Below are 20,426 nucleotides of genomic sequence, written 5' to 3' on the forward strand. Positions count from 1 at the left end.
TGTCTTCCAAAGTGTCTGATCCTAATTTAGACTCCCACAAAGAGTTTGTGAGAGTACCTGTTGCGCCATACCTTCATGAACGCTGAATATTAGGTCATGGAATGTTTCATGTATGTATCTATTAAGTCCATCTGGTGTAGTGTTTCATTGAAGGCCGATGTTCCTTTGTTGACTTTCTGTCTGGATAATATATCCATTGTTGTAAGTTTGGTATTAAAGTCTCCTAATGTTATTATGTTTCTGTCAATTTCTCCCTTTAGGTCTGTTAATAATGCTTCATATACTTTGGTGCTCATATGTTAGGTGCATCTATATTAATAAATGTTATGTCTTCTTGATGAATTGTCCCCTTTATAATCATATAATAACCTACTTTGTCTCTTTTTATTTTTTGGCTTAAGCACTTCTTTGTCTGATATAAGTATGACTGTACCTGCTTTGTTTTGGTTGCCATTTGCTTGGAGTATTGTCTTCCATCCCTCCACTCTGCGCCTATGTTTGTTTTTAGAGCTGAGATGGGTCTCCTGGAGGCAGAATATTGTTGGGTTTTGTTTTCTAATCCACCAGCCACTCTCTATCTTTGGATTGGTGAATCCAATTCCTTTACATTTAGGGTGATTATTGATATATGAGGATTTAATATTGCCATTTTGTCTTTTGTTTTCCGATTGCTCTATATTTCCATTGTTTCTTTTCTCTTTTGTTTCTGTCTGCTGTTTCAATTTGGTGTTTTTTTTTTTCTGATATGTTTCTCAGTTTCCTCTTTTTTTATGTTATGTGACTCTGCCCTGAATTTTTGTTTTGTGGTTACATGAGGTTTGTATAAAAGGTCTTATAAATGAGATAGTCCTTTTCTGCTGATAGCATCTTATCTTCATTTGTATATGCAGGTTTCATCCTTTTTCTCTGCCCTGTCTATGTTTTTGTTGTCACAAATTATCCATTTTCTATTGTTTGTTAACAAATTGAAGTCGTTATAGTTATTATTAATTCTTCCTTTCCCTTTAACCTTTTTGTTATAATTGTTTACTAACCTGATATAGAGTTGTGATTTTCTGATTCTTTCTGGCTATTTGTCACCTTGCTCAAAGCTTTTTGTACCTTTGCCTTTTTGTTTCAGGTAGGAGAGCTTCATTCAACGTTTCTTGTAAGGCAGGTCTTGTTGCAATGAACTCCCTTGGCTTTTGTTTGTCTGGGAAAACCTTTATTTCTCCTTCATACTTGAAAGATATCTTTGCTGGATAGAGTATTCTTGGTGACAGTTTTTATCATTCAGTATTTCAATATATCATTCCACTCTCTCCTGGCCTGTAGCATTTCTTCTGAGAAATCTGCTGATAACCTAATCGAGGTTCCCTTGTAGGTCATTGTCCCCCCCCCCCCCCAGCTGCCTTTAATATTCTTTCTTTGTCATTGCCTTTGACAGTTTTCTTATCATGCATCTTGGAGAAGGTCTTTTTGCGTTGAAATAATTGGGTGTTCTGTTACCTTCATTGATTTGTATATTCAGTTCCTTCCCCAGGTTTGGGAAGTTCTCAGCTATTATTTCTTTTTTTTTTTTTTAAAGATTTTATTTATTTTATTTTTCCCCCCAAAGCCCCAGTGGATAGTTGTATGTCGTAGCTGCACATCCTTCTAGTTGCTGTATGCGGGACTCGGCCTCAGGATGAACGGAGAAGTGGTGCCTCGATGCGCACCCGGGATCCGAACCCGGGCCACCAGCATCGCAGCGCGCGCACCTAACCACCAAGCCACAGGGCCGGCCCTCAGCTATTATTTCTTTAAATAAGCTTTCTGCTCCCCTTTCTCCCTCTTCTCCTTCTAGGATACCTATTATCCTTATGTTGTCCTTTCTAATGGAGTTTAATGATTCTCACAGAATTTCTACACTTTTTTGTCTTAGTATTCTCTCCTCTTCTACCTGCATCATTTCTAGTTTACATATTTGAGCTTGCTAATTCTCTCTTACATATGATCACCTCTCTTTCCAGTGCCATCTAATGCATTCTTCATCTCATTTTTTTTCTGAGTTGTTCAGCTCCAGAATTTCTATTTGGTTCTTTTTTTAGAGTTTCAGTCTAAAAAGTATTGGTAAAGTATTCCTTTTGTTCACTGATTTTATTCCTTAGCCCATTGAATTGTTTTTTAAAAAACTTTTCTTGTAGCTGATTGTGTTTCTTCATAACAGCTATTCTGAAGTCTGGAAGATCACAATCTTCCATGACTTTATATTGATTTTCTTGAGAAATGTTATTTTCTTTTTGTGATGCTGTGTTCCCATGGCTTTTTTTGTTTTTTTTCTCAGTTATTCCTCTGCTGGCATAGCAAACACTTTTCTTATTTAGGTATAGCTTTGTTTTGATTCAAACTTTTCAACCAGTTGGAGATTAGAGGCCTGCCTCTCTTTTTCAGTAGGTGGCACTGTAGTACTAGTTTTTGGTTTTTCTTACCTGAACTATCTGCACATTCCATCTTCCACCGCCTCTATTTGGTCTGTTGCTTGTACTCTCATCATCACTTCCTGTGCCTCTTGGGGTCACTGATGCCTTGCCATTGTTGGTGTCACTGCAGTCGCTGTCTTTGCTGCCAGGGGTACATGGCTGGCTTATGCCTCCACTGCATTTGGGATCACCAGGGTCAGAAGCTCTTGCCATCATAGTGTGGGGAGGGGGAAGGTTGGAAGGCAGTTGTGTTCCTGGGGCGCCACCTCTGTTGTTGCCCATTACCTACCTTGTGGTCGCAGGCACTGCTGTGGCTGGGGTGGTCTGAGTTCTTTGTGCGCCTCTGCTGCTGCTGCTACCAGGCTCTGAGCCGCGACTGGGGTCCTTGGATCACAGGGCTCTGCCTCAGCTGCTGTTGTTCCCTGTGCCTGCAAATGTCACTGCGGCTCGCTGGGTGGAGTCGCATTCATGCCTTCACTGCTACCTACTGGGTTCTCTCGGGCTGGGAGTGGCTGGCTCATCCACCACAGTTGAGGGTCCACTGTCCTGGGACCTGCCTTTGCTCCTCCCCATTTAGCCTCCTCCACATGTTCCAATCCACCCCCCTTGTGTGTACCAGTGTGTAGAGGTCTCCTTTGTCCTGGTGAGATGGGCAATGTAGCCTTTGTTGGGTTATGCATGTTTTTCTCACTGTAGATTAAAGGCGAGACAAAGGGATCCTCTCATGCCACCATGATGATGATGTCACTCCTGTAGTCTCTCTCGTAAGGAGCTAAAATCTAATGGTGTAAACAGATATTAGACAAATAAATACAGAAATTTAAGTGCCCAGGAAATTGAGGGGAGAGTATTTCTATGATTTAGTAAGGAGTTGGTCTAATGTATCTACCCCAAAATATCCCGGACAGCTCCTTAGTATGTCTTGACCATATTTCTCCTTATCAGTCAGTTAGTAGGAAAAAAAATCCAAATTGGAAGGGAAAAATGTTTTAACCATTTTGACCATTTTTAAGTGTACAGTTCTGTGGCATTAAGTACATTCACATTGCCATGTAGCCATCATCACCATTTTTAAAAATAATTTTGATCAGTTTTGCTGGGGAGCAAGTTCATGGAGCTCCTTATGCTGTCATGTCAGAAGTCTCTCTCCCCATAAATTAAATTTTTTATTTTCACTTACCATCATTTCATAAACATTTTGACATTACTACATAATCTTTATCTCTTTCAGTTCTATGATATTCTGTCCAGTAAATATCATAATTTACTTAAGTATTTCTCTATTATTATATGGTGAGATTATTATTTTTAATTTTTCACTATTATAGATAATCTACAGTGGGCATCTTGGTGGCAGTGGATGTTTTTTAGATTTCTTGGGGTTAAATTCCCATGTAAAATCAGTGATTTTAAGAGTATGCTGTTTTCCTATTTGAGAATAATACAATGTATGGTATAAATACTATTTACAGTAATAGTCATATTTCTTCATCTGAATATTAAAGTTGATAATTACTTATTAACAATATAAAGGATGTACTTATATTTTCTTTCTAATAAAAGGGAAACACTTTTCTACAGATAATCGTGTAATTATTTGAGTGATCAGAATCATGCTTTTCTTTTAACAGCTATTGAGAGATAAGCCTATTCTTGCTGAAGAAAATTTTTCAAAAAGGAAGCTATATTGTAGCCTTTTTGTAGCTTTTTTGTTTTCATCTAATTGTACCTTGAGTACTCTTGGAATGTGGTGCTGTTATTTTTAATTTCTGACCAATTATATTGATAGGACTTTGTATTATTGTTTCCATTGTAAATACAACAAATTATTATTTTTTTTCTTTTCTTTTTTTTTTTTTTTGCTGAGGAAGATTGGCCCTGAGCTAACAACTGTTGCCAATCTTCCTCTTTTTTTGCTTGAGAAAGATGGTCCCTGGGCTAACATCCATGCCAGTCTTCCTTTATTTTGTGTATGGGATGCCACCACAGCATTGCCTGATGAGCACTGCATAGGTCTGCGTCTGGGATCCGAACCCACGAACTCTGCACCGTCAAATTGGAGCATGTGAACTTAACCACTACACCACTGGGCCAGTCCCAATAAATTCTTATTTTTAGGGGGTAAAACCCTAATTACATCCTGTGCAAGTCATATTCAGATGGTATCTTTATTTTTAGGCATTGGTTGCTTAGGTCACTATAGTAATTAAAAAGGAACATTAGCTCTTTGATACCATGTCACATACTATATCAGTGGTTTAATAGTATATTTACCAGTGGAATTCTTTTTTTTCCCCAAGCAAAATCTTACGTGGAATATTATTATCTTGGACCTTGGGTGCTTAAAGAGTGAAGAGTTCTCTCCTCCTTCCCCAAGTGGAGCTAAGAGTCACCACTAAGCCACTGCCACATTACTAAGCTTCAAATTAAATGTTTCCAGAACCCATGAAGTATTCCAGTGTTCCTTTCATTTTGTAAATGTAGGATACCTAATGTGTACAAGGCACAATGTAGGTGCCGAGGATAAAGAATTTAACAAAAGAGAAAATTTCTCTAACCTCCCAGAAGTTACATTCTTGTTAGGGAAGACCAATAAGAAACAAACAAGTAAATATATGGTAAAAAATGCAGTGGAGAAACAATGAAAAAGTGTAAAAGCGATAGAGATTTTTGGAGGACAGTATGTAGGGTGATCAGGCAAGGCTTTACTGATGAGGTGACATTTAAGAGAGATCTGAAGGGAACGTGGGCCATGCAGATATCTGGAGGAAGAACATTTCAAGCAGAGGAAACAGCAAGTGAAAATGCAATAAGATGTGAACATACTTAACATGTTTAAGGAACAGCAAGACCTCGTATGTGGCTGAAGCATGTAAGTGAAGAGCAGGATGGGGAAAGGAGATGAGATCAGATAGGTAACTCTATAGGGCCTTGCAGGCCATCATAAGGACTTTGAATTTTACTCTGAGATGAATTTTACTCTGAGGTTTTTGAAATAGGAGTGATTTGATCTGACTTGAATTTTAATAGAATCACTCAAGAGGCTGTGTTAAACCAGACTATAGGAGGCAAGAGTGGGAGGGAGACCAATTAGGATGCTATTTCAGTAATCCAGTAAGAATCAGTAGTGCTTAGACCAGGGTGGTAGCAAGGGAGGTGCTAAGAAGTAATTCAGTCCTTTACATATTTTGAAAATTGGGCCAGTAGGATTTGCTCTTAGATTATATAATGGGGTGTGAGAAAGAAAGACGGGGGTCAGATGATTCCACGGCTTTTGCTCCCAGAGAGTGCTTCATGTTATAAAGTAATTATGCTTGTCTGTCTTCTTAAAATCTGTGTTCATTGAAGACAGGCTCACTATTATCCATTTTTGCATACTCTGTGCCTATCACAGGGCTGGACGTGTAGTAGGTCCATAGTAAATACTTGCTGAAGTGGCAGGGTAATACCTTACCCTTATCTGGATCTTCTCTAGTTCTTTTCTGTAGAGAATGATGTCCTAGTGATAAATTTTCTTATGTGCCCATTACATTTCAGTGCTAGGAATATACTGGCACTTTTTATCTTTCTCATTCTCCCCCTTTCTTTGTTTCTAGAGTCCCTTCTTATCAACATGTCTTTAACATATGTATGGGTAGCGGGTATTCGTATTTCTTGATTTGACTATGTTTAAGTATAATGTTGACTTAAATATATTTTTCTGTTGTCAGTGTATATTAGTTTTATTGGCCAGATTCTATGTTCTGGTTGTGTTTCATTATCTGAAAGGCTATATTACAAAAAAGTTATATCAGTTTACCACCATGAATAAATGGAAAATGCCCATTTTACTATATACCTATAGTACTATAATTACATTTTCCCCATCTTTAATGGGTAAAAACAGTTGTCATTGTTTTAATTTGTATTTTTCTGATGCCTGGTAAGGTTGAATATTTTTTCCGTTTGCCTGCTAGTTTGTATCTAATTTTATAAGTTAAGTTGTCTTCAGAAAACATTTGCTTTAACCATCAGTCAGTTCAGTTTATGTTTTGAGTACCTACTACTCCTACTGCATATTGGGCACTGAATTAGGTTCAAGGGGTATTACAGGAAATCATGTTATAGAGAGAGTTCAAACATATAACATGTGGCATAATAAAGATGGATATAATTTACTGTGGGATCGTGGGTGATAATATTAAGTACTCAATAAGCTTAATTACCATGTGACAGGCATTATTCTGAGTCGGTTTTTTTTCCTTAGTTAAGTCATTTAATAAACAACAACACTATGCAATAGGTACTCTGGTTATACTCATTTTTAAATATAAAGAAACTAAGGCACAAGGAGTTTAATTACTTGCCTGAAGTGAAAATACTAGTAAATGTGAAACCGGGATTAAACTCAGGAAGTCTGACTCCAAAGTCTATATTTTTTATTATTAACCTATAAATCAGTTTTTAAATATTGGATTCACAGAAGTGGTAGTACAGATTGTTCATTTGTATTACCACAGAAAGCTATGTTGAGACACTTTTTAAAATATTCATATCATATTCTATTCATTTATGATTAGCATATTTACTTTAATAATTATCCTGTTCAAGTGAATAGTTAATGCAAATGTGACTTTAGTCTCTTACTTTTTTATTGAACCATCTATCTCAAATTCTTTTTGCTTTAGATGTGTATGCCTTTTTTTCCCAACTGAAAGAAATGAAACTGTAAATAAATAAATTGACTTTAAAATTTTAGCCATTACTGAATTTTCAGCAAGGAAATTCTAGGTTTTCAATATAAGTAAAGATATGGGTAAGTAATAAACATGTCAAAGTATCTCTTAAACTATTGTACTACATTTAAGTATAAAATTTGCTGCAAGACACAAATCTCAGTTTTGTCAACTTTTTTTATGAGACTCTGGGGTGTGATGATATGTATTTTACTTGGATGAGAAATAGTGGTATTATGTTTACAGTTAAAGAATTGGAATGGAAATGATGTATGATAAAATATAAAAATGCCATAAGCACTTAAGTCCTTGGTATTTTTGTACCAATGTAAGTCTTGGGTAAAATTTCACCTCACTGTCCAGAAGTTGACATGTCTGATCACTATTTAGCAAAGTCACAATCCTTTACTTACATATACACATACACATAATTGTCATGAAATAGGAACATACACTAATATTTGTGGCTAGACCATAGAACAGTTTTTGGCATATAATAGGCATTCAGTAAATATTTGTTCGGTGAATGATTAAATGCCTTCTTTGTCTTGGTTTTTATCTGATCAGTATCAACTTGTTAATAAGGATGATGAAAACCTGGCCCTTTACAGATTTAAATAAAAGCAAGCTTCGCGAGCATAATGCAACTTAATCATATTCTTTTGATGGTTTTAAAGGATTCTAATCAAGGAAATCTTTTAAGAAATTCAAATGTAGATGAAAAACTTTTTAAAAGTACCTTTGCTATTCGATATCTGTTGGAAGGAAATTGGTGGTGAATTTATTTGTAATGCAATGAATTACCCCTTGATTAAAAAAAATGTATGTTTTGCTATGCAAATAGAATATATATAACCAGTTTTTAAATGATGAGCAAGGAAGAAAATCTGTTACTACTGCAGAACAGTATATCAAGTCTCTTTTTTCTTTTCTTGTTAAATTTTCAGGTGAAGGGAAGTGGCTCCGAAACATTGACTATTACCGTTTAGATGGTTCTACTACTGCACAATCAAGGAAAAAATGGGCTGAAGAATTTAATGATGAAACTAATGTGAGGTAGGAAATACTTCCTGTATGTATAGAAAATTTTCTTAAAATTATTTTAAAATCTCTATGCAGTAAAATTCACTTTTTTTGGTAACTAATGCAAGATACAATCAAGATATAAAATAGTTTCATCATCCCTCAAGAAATTCACTCATGAAATCATAAAATTTGTAGCTTTTTGAGTCTCACTTCTTTCACTTAGCAAAATGCATTTGAGATTTATCCATATTGCTGTATATGTCAATAGTTTGTTCCTTTTTATTGTTGAGTAGTATTCCGTTGTGTGGATGTATCACAGTGTAGCCAGTTCCACTTGAGAGATATTTGAGTTGTTTCCAGGATTTGGAATTAAAATTGAAACTGCTCTAAACATTGATGTATAAGGTTTTGTGTGACCCTTACATATTTACCCAAGTGAAATGAAAATCCAGGAGTGCAGTTGCTGGGTTGTATGGTAAGTTTACATTTAGCTTTGTAAGAAATTGCCAAACAGTTTTCCACAGCACTTGTATAATTTTGCATTCCTGCCAGCAGTGCGTCAGAGTTCCAGTTGCTCTGCATCCTTGTCGCCATTTGATATTATTGTTTTTTAAAAAATTATTTTACCCATTCTAATAGGTATGTAATGGTATCTCATGTGAGTTTAATTTGCATTTCCCTAATGATAATTGATGTTGAGCATCTTTTCATGTGTTTATTGGCCATTTTTATATCATCTTTGGTGACAAATATGTTAGAGGATTTTAAAGTTAACAGAGTATTCCTGATATATTTATCTGTTGTAGAAATTTGAATCATACTTTAAACCATTTAGGTATAGGATGTGTTGTTGATGTTGTTTTTAACTAAGCAATTAACAGACTTGAACTGCATTTGGAAGAGAAAAATTTATATACATACATATAAACATATGCACACACACATTCACATGTGTGAAAGCATGACTTTTAAGAAAAAGATGAAGAGATGGGGTTAGTTTAATGGCAAGATGACTGAGGTAGGGGCCGGCCCCGTGGCTTAGCGGTTAAGTGTGTGCGCTCCGTTGCTGGCGGCCCGGGTTCGGATCCCGGGTGTGCACCGATGCACCGCTTCTCCGGCTATGCTGAGACCGCGTCCCACATACAACAACTAGAAGGATGTGCGGCTATGACATACAACTATCTACTGGGGCTTTGGGGGAAAAATAATAAATAAAATTATAAAAAAAAAAAAAAGATGACTGAGGTATACCCTAATAAATGTTTTAAAAGTATGAAAGATATTATACTGTGTGTGTAAAACATGTTTGAATTCTAGCAGAGTCCTAAACTACACCTAGGGTTAAGGCTAGAGAAATTCCAGTTAGACCACAGAAGAGTTAATTCTGTTAGGTATTTAAAATCTGTAGAGTCTGGGAGACCTTACAAAGGAATGGTTTGAGTACAGTAAAGTTAAAAAAGCATATAATTAAATAGTTTTTTAAAGAATGAGTACATTTTTATATTGTTTGCCATGTTTTTAAAAATTATTATTTGTGCATGAGTGTGAAGAAGTAATTTTATTGAGTAACCCTAGCCTTACTTGTCAAACTTAATCTAAATCTTTGACTTGCTCAGTTTCCCAAACTGATGAGTATCAAAATAGCATATGATTTGTCCCATAACATCCATATTTGATGACCAGTAGGAAACAACATTGAAACGTGGATGCTGAATTGTCAGCTTGGCTTACTCACTAGGAAATTAACCCCCCTCAACATATGCCAAAAAGTGTCTCTGATTCAAATTCATCTTCTAGATATATATACATATCATGGATTTGAGAAGTTATTCTAGAGTAGCTAAACCTGTCCAGATCAAATCCACAAATGTTAGAGATTATGTCTATCTATATTCTTTTTCTCATGACTCAGTAATTTTCAGAAAAGAGAATGTAAATATAATTGTTTATGGTAAAGCAGTTGGAAAGGCACATTAAGATAAACTTTAAGGGGGCCGGGCCCAGTGGCGCAAGCGGTTAAGTGCATGCGCTCCTCTGTGGCGGCCTGGGGTTCACTGGTTCGGATCCCGGGCGCACACCGACACACCACTTGTCAAGCCATGCTGTGGCAGCGTCCCATATAAAGTGGAGGAAGATGAGCATGGATGTTAGCCCAGGGCCAGTCTTCCGCAGCAAAAAAAAAAAAAGAGGAGGATTGGCAAAGTGGAGGAAGATGAGCATGGATGTTAGCCCAGGGCCAGTCTTCCGCAGCAAAAAAACAAAACAAAACAAAACAAACAAAAAGAGGAGGATTGGCAGATGTTAACTCAGGGCTGATCTTCCTCACAAAAAAAAAAAGATAAACTTTAAGATAATAACTGTTTCTAATATTGTCTTATGTGGACAGAAAGTAGGTTTTAATAGTCTCAGGGTCTCTGGTTAGCGTGATACTGTTTTTTTCTTAACTTTTTATTTAGAAATAATTATAGATTCACAGGAACTTGCAAAGATAGTATAGAGAGGTCCTGTGAACCCTTCACCTAATTTTCCCTAATAGTTACATCTTACATACCTGTAATACCAAAACCAAGAAATTGACACTGTTTCAGTGCATGTGTATGTGTGTCTTTTTATCACATATGTAGAGGGTCTGGTAACCACCACTGTATTCAAGGTATAGGAATATTCCATCACCACAGAGATTGCTCTCTTACTACCATTTTATTGTCATACCCATCCTTACCACTACCCTCACCACTATCCCTAACTCCTGGCAATAACTAATTTGTTCTTCATCTTTATAATTTTGTCGTATCAAGACTGTTATATAAATGATATCATACTGTATGTGATCTTTTGAGATTGGCTTTTTTCACTCAGCGTAATGCCCCTGAGTTCCATCCAAGTGGTTGTGTATATCAATAGTTTGTTCCTTTTTATTACAGAATAGTGTGTATTCCATGGTATGGATGTACCAGTTTGTTTAATACAAACTTATACAGCTACTGCAGGGCATTTTGGTTGTTTCCAAGTTTGGCTATTACAAATAAAGCTGCTATGAACATTGTGTACAGGTTTTTGTGTACCTAAGTTTTCATTTTTCTAGGATAAATGCCCAGGAGTGTGATTGCTAGGTTGTGTGATAAGTGACTATTTAGTTTTTTAAGAAACTGCCGAACTGTTTTCCAGAGTGGCTGCACCATTTTACATTCCCACTAGTAAAGTGTGAGAGATCAAGTTTCTCTGCATCTTCACCAGCATTTGGTGTTATCACTATTTTTTATTTTAGCTGTTCTGATAGGTGTGTAGTGGTATCTCATTATGGTCTTAATTTGCATTTCCTTGGTGGCTGGTTATGTTGAACAATCTTTTCATGCATTTATTTGTCGTCTGTATATCCTCTTTGGTGAAATGTTTCTTCATGTCTTTTGCCCATTTTCTCATTGGATGCTTGCCTTTTTATTGCTAAGTTTTGAAAATTTTTTATATAATTTAGATGAGTAATTTGTCAGATATGTGGTTTGCAGATATTTCCTGCCAGTGTATGGCTTGTCTTTTTAACCCCTTCACAAGGTCTTTCACAGAGCAAAACTATTTAATTTTGATGAAATCTAGTTTGTCAATGATTTCTTCTTTTTTCATGCTTTTCGTGTCAAATCCAAGAGCTCTTCTTCAAGCCCTAGGCCCTGAAAATTTTCTCCTGTGTTATCTTCTAAAAGTTCTATAGTTTTATATTTTATGTTTAAGTCCGAGTGCATTTTGAATAAGTTTTTGTATAAGATGTGAGATTTAGGTCGTGTTCTTTTTTTTTTTTTTTTTTGCCTATGGATGTACAATTGCTCCATCACCATTTGTTGAAAAAGCCATCCTTCTTGCACCAAATTACTTTTGCACTTTTGTGAAAAATCAGTTGGCTATACTTGTGTGCGACTATTTCTTGGTTCACTGTTCTATTCCATTGGGCCATATATCTGTCCCTCTGTCATTACCACATAGTCTTGATTATTATAACTATATAGTAAGCCTTAATATCAGGTCTAGTGATATCTCCCACTTTATTCTACTTTTCCCAAGTTGTTTTAGCTAATCTAATATCTTTGCCTTTATATATAAATTTTTAGAATACTCTATATCTATAAAAATCTTGCAAGGATTTTAATAGGAATTGCATTAAACCTGTTATCAATTTGGGGAGAATTAATATCTTTGCTATATTGAGTCTCTTGTGAACACTGTATCTCTATTTATGTAGATCTTTGATTTCTTTCATCATCGTCTTTTGTAGTTTTCAGCACATATGTCCTGTATATGTTTTGTTAGATTTACACCTAAGTATTTCAATTTTTTTTGAGTGATTGTAAATGATAATGTATTTTTAATTTTGGTTTTCACATGTTCATTGCTAGTATGTAGAAATGGAGTTGATTTTTGTGTTGATCTTTTACCTGTGATCTTGCTGAACTCACTTATTTGTTCTAGGAGTTTGTTTTGTAGATTCCTTGAGATTTTCTACTAGACTATTATGTCATCTGCAAGTAAGGATAGTTTCATTTCTTCCTTTCTGATCTATATGCTGTTTATTTCCTTTCCTTGCTTTATTGCACTAGCTAGAACTTCAATGATATGTTGAAGAGCAGTGATGAGAGTGGACATCCTTGCCTTCTTGATCTTAAGAGAAGAGCATTCAGTGTTGATTAACTATGATGTTAGCTGTAGATTTTTCATAGATACTCTATCAAGTTGAGGAAGTTCCCCTCTATTCCTAGTTTGCTGAGAGTTTTTATTATGAATGGGTGTTTAATTTTGTCTGATGCTTTTTCTGCCTCATTTAATATCATCTGTTTTTTTTCTTGAGCCTGTTAACATGGTAAATTACGTAGATTTATGTTCAAATATTGAACCAGCCTTGCATCCCTGGAATAAACCCCACTTGGTCATGGTGTATAATTCTTTTTATATAGTACTGGGTTCTATCTGCTAATATTTTGTTGAGGGATATTTATGAGATATTGGTCTGTATCCACTTGTTTTTGTACTGTCTTTGTCTGATTTTGGTATCAGGATAGTATTGGCGTTATAAAATGAGTTGAGAAGTGTTCTCTCTTCTGTTTTCTGAAAGAGATATGTAGAATTTGTGTTAATCTTAAATTTTTGGTAGAATTCGCCAGTGAAACTTTCTGGCCTTGCTGATTTCTTTTTTGGAAGTTTTTAAATCACTAATTCAATTTCCTTAGTAGTTATAAGACTATTCAGATTATCTATTTCATATTGGTGGTAGTTTGTGGTTTTTGAGGAATTGGTTCATTTCGTCTAAATTTCAAATTTATGTATAGAATTGTGCATAGCATTCCCTTATTATCTTTTTGATGTCTGCAGGGTCTATAGTGACAGCCTCTGTTTCATTCATTGTATTGATAATTTGTGTATTCTCTTGTTTTTGGTCAGTCTTGCTAGAGGTTTGTCAATTTTATTGATCTTTTCAAAGAGCTAGCCTTTTGTTTGATTGATTTTCTCTATTTTTTTCTTTCTATTTTCAGTTTCATCTTGTTTTACTTTACTTTGCTCATCTTTTTTACTTTCTTGAGATAGAACCTTAGATTACTAATTTGATTTAAGACTTTTCCTCTTTTCTAATATATATAATTTTCTTATTATATAAGTCTTTTATAATAAGCATTTAGTGCTGTAAATTTTCTTTCAGCACTGTTTTAGCTGTGTCATACAAATTTTGATATATTTTCATTTCCATTCAGTTCAGTGTATTTTTTTTTCCTTTGAGACTTACTCTTTGACTCATAGCTGGAAGTATGTTGTTTAATTTCAAAGCATTTGGACATTTCCATTATTTTTCTTTTACTAATTTCTAGTTTGATTCAGTTCTGTTCAGAGAATATACTCTGTGTGATTTCAATTCTTTTAAATTTATTGTGTTTTGTTTTATGGCTCAAAATGTGGTATATTTTGGTATAGCGTACATGGGCCCTTGAAAAGGATGTGTATTTTGTTCTTGTTGGGCAGAGTCTTCTATAAATGTTGATCATATCCTGTTCTTTGATGGAGTGGTTGTGTTTTTCTTTATCCTTGTTGATTTTCTGTCTAGTTGGTTATTGATTTTTGAGAGAGGAGGGTTGAACCCTCCAACTTTAATTGTGGATTTGTCTCTTTCCCCTTTCAGTTTTTGCTCCTCATATTTTCAGCTCTGTTGTTTGGTGTATACACGTTTAGGATTGTTATGCCCCTCTCTAGTCCTCGTACTTTTCTTTGCCCTGAAACCTACTTTATCTGATGATAATATAGCCGTTCCTGCTTTATTTTGATTGATGGTTACGTGGTACAGTTGTCTTTCGGCATCCGTGGGGAATTGGTTCCAGGACCCCCATGGATACGAAAATCCGCAGATGCTCAAGTTTCTTAGATAAAATGGCGTAGCATTTGCATATAACCTACGCACATCCTCCCGTATACTTTAAATCATCTCTAGATTACTTATAATACCTAATACAATGTAAATGCTATGTAAATAGTTGTTATACTGTATTGTTTAGGGAATAATGACAAGGAAAAAAAGTCTGTATGTGTTCAGTATAGACGCAACCACCATAGGCCTTTCAGTCCACAGTTGGTTGAATCCATGGATGCAGAACCTGCAGATAGGGAGTGCTGACTGTATATCTTTTTTCATCTGTTTACTTTCCACTTACCTATTTCATTATATTTGAAGTGAGTTTCTTGTAGACAGCATATGGTTGGATCATGTTTTTGTACCCACTCTGGTAATCTCTTTCTTTTCAATGGTGTATATAGAGCACTTACATTTTTTTTATTGAGGTATAATTGACATATAACATATTAGTTTCAGGTGTACAACCATTTACATTTAATATAGGGCTTGAGGCTGCCATTTTATTTTTTGTTCAATTTGTTCTTTTGTGTGTGTGTGTGAGGAAGATTAGCCCTGAGCTAACATCCAATGCCGATCCTCCTCTTTTTGCTGAGGAAGGTTAGCCGTGGGCTAACATCCATGCCCATCTTCCTCTGCTTTATATGGGACACCACCACAGTATGGCTTGACAAGCTGTGCGTCGGTGTGCGCCTGGGATCCAAACCTGCGAACCGCGGGCTGCCAAAGTGGAGCATGCACACTTAACTGCTCCGCCACTGGGCCAGCCCCTCAATTTGTTCATTTTCATTCTGTTTTCTTTTGTTGCTGATTTCTTTTTCCACCCTTCCTGTGGGTTCCTTTTACCTTTTTTGGAGTTCCATTTTGATTCATCCATACTGGTTTTTAGTCTATCTTTGTGTAAATGTTATAGTGGTTGCTCTAAATATTTCATTATATGTACATAACTCATTACATTGTATGTACTTATGTACATAACTTATGACTGGTGTTATCATTTTACCATTTTGATTGAAGTGTAGAAACCTTATCCCTTTACATCCCTTTGGCTTCCCCTTTTATAGTATAATTGTCTTAAATATTTTCTCTACATAAATAGATTACCACATTAGACAGTGTAATAATTTTTTCTTCAACCATCAAACATAACTTAGAAGACTTAAAAGAAGAAAAATCTATTTTATTCACTCATAGTTTTTGTTCTTTTCATTGTTTTTTCTTCCTTCCTAATGTTTTAGTATTCCTTCTTTTATCATTTCCTTTCTTTTTAGAAAACTTCCTTTAGGGGAGGTCTGCTGGCAGCAGATTCTGTGAGAGTACCTTCATCTGAGAATTTCTTGATTTCCCCTTCATTTTTGAAGAACATTTTAGCTGGATATAGAATTCTGGGGTGTCAGTTCTCTTCTTTCAGTACTTGAAAAATGTTGTGCCACTTGCTTCTGGCCTCCATGATTTCTTATGAAAAACCTATTTTTACAAGTTTGGCTTTTTTAGATTCCACATATAAATAATACCAAACAGTATTTGTTTTTCTCTGTCTGACTTACCTCACTTAGCATAATGTGCTTAAGGTCCATCCATGTTGTCACATATGGCTGGTTGTCCTTTTTCAGGGCAGAATAATATTCCATTGGATGTATACACCACATCTTTATCCAGTCATCCCTTGGTGGGTACTTAGGTTGTTTCCCTATCTTGGCTGTTGTGAATAATGCTTCAATAAACATGGGAGTGCATGTCTCTTTTCGACATCCTGTTTTCGTTTCTTTTGTGTATATACCTAGAAGTGGAATTGCTGGATCATATGGTAGATCTGTTTTTAATTTTTTGAGGAACCTTCATGTTGTTGTCCATAGTGGCTGAACCAATTAATAAATATAGACATTTTATTATAATCATCAAACTTGCTAAGAGACTGGAACTTAATTATTTCCAACCACTATAAGAAATGATAATTATGTGTAACATGATAGAGGTGCTAATTGTTGCTACAATGGCAATCATATTACAATATATAAATGTATAAAATTAACATGTTGTACACCTTAATTTTACACAATGTTATATGTCAAATATGTTTTAATTTAAAAAAAAAAAAACTTGCTATTTTTCAAATTGTTTTTCCCCTATCAGTAAGACTCTTTCTTTATCTTAGTTTTCAGTAGTTTGACTATGGTGTGTTTGGCATGGATTTCTTTGGGTTTACCCTCTTTGTGGTTCATTCAGCTTCTTGAATCTCTAGTTTGTGTTTTGCACTAAATTTTGGTAATTTTCAGCCAATATTTCTTTGAATGCTTTTAGAGCCCCTTCTTCTTTTCTCCTCTCCTTTTAGGACTTCGATGACAAGAATATTAGATCTTTTTTTATAGTTCTATAGGTCCCTGATTCTCTGTTATCTTTTTTTTATTTGATTTCTATCTGTTGTTCAGATTGGGTCATTTCTGTTATTCTGGTTTCAAAGTTTATTGACTCTTCTGTTCTCTACATTTTATTATTGAGCCCATCTATTGAGTTTTTTGTTATTGTAGTTTTCAGTTCTACAATTTCTATTTGGTTCTTCTTTATGACTTCTATTTCTTTGCTGAGACTTTTTTTTTTTTCATTTGTCTCAAGTGTGTTAATAATTGCTTATTGAAGCATTTTTATAATGGTTACTCTTTAAATCCTTGTCAGACAATTCTAACATTTATGTCATCTTAGTGTTGATATCAGCTGATTATCTTTTCTCATTGAATTTGAGATTTTCCTGGTTCTTATATGGCAAAGATCTTCTATGTAAACTGGACATTTGGTTATTATGTCATGAGTCTGTGGATCTTATTTAAATATTCTGTTATAGCAGACCTCTTCTGACACACGTTCTGGTCGGGCATGAGGTGCCCCACCTCATTATTATCAGTGAAGGAGTTCAGTCTGCTCACTAGGTTTCTGCTGATACTACCCTGGCTGGGAAGGTTAGGCTTGCCTATTTACAACCTCTCCCCCATTGGCCTTCATGGACACTACAGGGGTAACTCATTACTATTTGGGTGGTGATGTAATTCCTGACTCTCCACTAGGCCTCTTTTGATACTACTGCCATAGGGAAGGAGAGGGTTTTCCTTGTAACCCCTGGGTAGTGGTGGATGTCCTGGTTCCCTACATGGTCTTCACTGACACTGCTGGGTTGGTGGGAGGACCTTGTTGACTCAGACTTCTCTGATACCACTCAGGCAGTGCCTTGTTACAACTACATGAGGGTAGAAGTCTGGGCTCCCCACTCAGCCTTTAGTGGCAAGGGTGGAAGTGTGCCACATTTTTTCTATGCTGTTTGACTGGAGTTGAGCAGTTATTGTTTTAAAGTTTTCTATCTTGCTAGGCTGCCCCCTTTTTGGTCCTTTGGCTAGAGAGAGCAGGATTTTCTTGGAAAATTTTTTTTACGGCACCCACTGGCGTTTTCAGGTTGCTGGGTTCTTCAGCACTCAGTGTGGGATATGTGAGGCCAAAAGAAAGCCTATGGAACTCACTGCCGTGTTGTTCCTTAGGTCCCAAGGTCCCTAGCCAGTCTGCCTCTTTCTTCTCACTTTTCAGAGACTTCTTTCATTTGTTTTATATATAATGTCCAGGGTTTTTAGCTGTACTTATTGTGAGGAATAGGGAACAGTATGTTTACTTGATCCTTCCAGAGGTGGAAGTCCAAAGATTAAACTTTTTAAAGAATTGTTGTATCTGCCTTCTGGCAAACATATATATGTGCTTCTGTTGTGTATATGCCTGTGTATATGCTGGGTAATAGATATGTGTATATTCAGCTTCGGCTTATGCTGCCAAAACATTTTTCCAAAATGGTTGTACCAGTTTTCGCTCCCACAAGTAGTGTATGTGTGTTTCAGTTGTTCTCTATCTTCATCATCACTTGATGGTGTCTGTTTTTTTTAAGTCATTGTGATAGATATGTAGTGGTAAGGCTTCAAAGTCTTAATTTGTATTTCCCTGATAACTAATTCCAGGTGGTTTGTAGACATAAATGTGAAAGCTAAAACAATAAAGGTTTTAGAAACAGCAAAGAGTATTTTTCTGATCTTGGAGTAAGAAAATTTTCGTAAACAGGACACACAAAGTACTAATCATAAAAGGAAAGATTGATAAGTTGAACTTCATTAAAATTAAGAACTTGTATTTATCAAAGGCATTTCACATTAAGAATGAAAAAGCAAGGCAGAAAATAGGAGAAGCTATTTTTAACACACAGATCCAAAAAGGACTCTTAAGCAGAATATATAAAGAATTCTTAAAAATCAGTAGGATAGGGCCAGCCCTGTGGCTTGGTGGTTAAGTGCGCGCGCTGCGATGCTGGTGGCCCGGGTTCGGATCCCGGGTGCGCATCGAGGCACCACTTCTCCATTCATCCTGAGGCCGAGTCCCACATACAGCAACTAGAAGGATGTGCAGCTACGACACACAACTATCCACTGGGGCTTTGGGGGGAAAAATAAAATAAATAAAATCTTAAAAAAAAAAAAAATCAGTAGGATAAACCAGACAACCCCATAGAAAGATAGGCAAAAAACTTGAAAAGGACTTTTCAAAAGACAATATCCAAATGACCAATAAACATACGAAAAGCTGCTCATCTTTATTAATCATCAGAGAAATGCAAGTTAAAAACGTTTTTGACAAAGGTGCACACGTGTTTCAATGGAGGGAGGACAGCCTTCTCAACAAATGGTATTGCAACAATTGCATATTCACAGGCTGAAAATGAACCTTGACCTAAGCTTCACCCCTATTCAAAAATCAAGTCAAAATGGATCATAAATCGAAATGTAAAACATTATACTTGTTTAAGAAAACATAGAAGATAATTTTCAGGAGCTAAGGTTAGGCAAAGAGGTCTTAGTCATGACACCAAAGGCATATAATCCATTAAAGAAAAAATCAGTAATTAGACAACCAAATTAAAAACTTTTGTCTGGGAGAGAATCTGTTAAGAAGAGGAAAAGACATACCACAGACTTGGAGAAAATATTTGCAAATAGCATATCAAACAAAGGACTCATATCTAGAATATATAAAGAATTCTCTAAATGTAACAGAAAAAAAATGATATTCAGTTACAAAATGAGCCAAGGACTTAAACTGACACTTCACTGAAGAGGATCTGTGTGTGGCAAATAAGCATGTGAAAAGATGTTCAACATCGCTAGCCAATAGGGAAATATAAGTTAAAACCACAGTGAGATATCACTTCTTAACTATCAGAATGGCTAAAATAAAAAATAGTGACACTACCAAATGCTGGTGAGGATGCAGAGAAACTGGATCTCTTCCACAATGCTGGTGAGAATGTAAAATGCCACAGCCACTCTTCCTGGAAAACAATTTGGTAGTTTTTAAAAAAAAAAAAACTAAACAATTAAACATACTTACCCTTACTACCCTGCATTCACACTCTTGAAAATTTATGCCAGGGAAATGAAAACTTATTTTCACACTATACACAGATGTTCATAGCAGCTTTATTTGTAAAAGCCAAAAACTGGAAACAACCCAAATGTCCTTTAATATGTAAATGGATAAACAAATTGTGATATATCCATATATTGGAATACTGCTTAGCAATAAACAGGAATGAACTATTGATACTGATCCATACAACAACTTGGATGGATCTCAAGGGCATTATGCTGAATGAAAAATGCCAATCTCAAAAGGTTACATACTGTATGATTCCATTCATATGGCTTTCTTGATTTGGCAAAATTATAGTGATAGAGAAAAGATTAGGGTTACGGAGAGAGTGAAAATTCTAAGGGATAACACAAAGGAGGTGTTTTTGTGGTGATGGAACAGTTCTGTGTCCTGCTTGTGGTAAAGTTACATGAA

The 20,426-nt window shown here is 35.7% G+C and overlaps 1 protein-coding gene across 1 annotated transcript in view; it reads left to right on the forward strand.

Annotated features, from left to right (window-relative positions):
• ATRX (ATRX chromatin remodeler) overlaps positions 1-20,426 on the forward strand; it is a 192,191-nt gene that overhangs the window by 137,380 nt on the left and 34,385 nt on the right. Inside the window, exon 19 of the mRNA XM_087427779.1 lies at positions 8,104-8,212. Coding sequence (XP_087283905.1) covers positions 8,104-8,212 — 109 coding nt within the window. The remainder of the gene's footprint in view (positions 1-8,103; positions 8,213-20,426) is intronic.

Source organism: Ceratotherium simum, chromosome X, assembly GCF_057802395.1.
Source record: "Ceratotherium simum simum isolate JZ-2026a chromosome X, ASM5780239v1, whole genome shotgun sequence".
NCBI classification, from domain to species: Eukaryota; Metazoa; Chordata; class Mammalia; order Perissodactyla; family Rhinocerotidae; genus Ceratotherium; species Ceratotherium simum.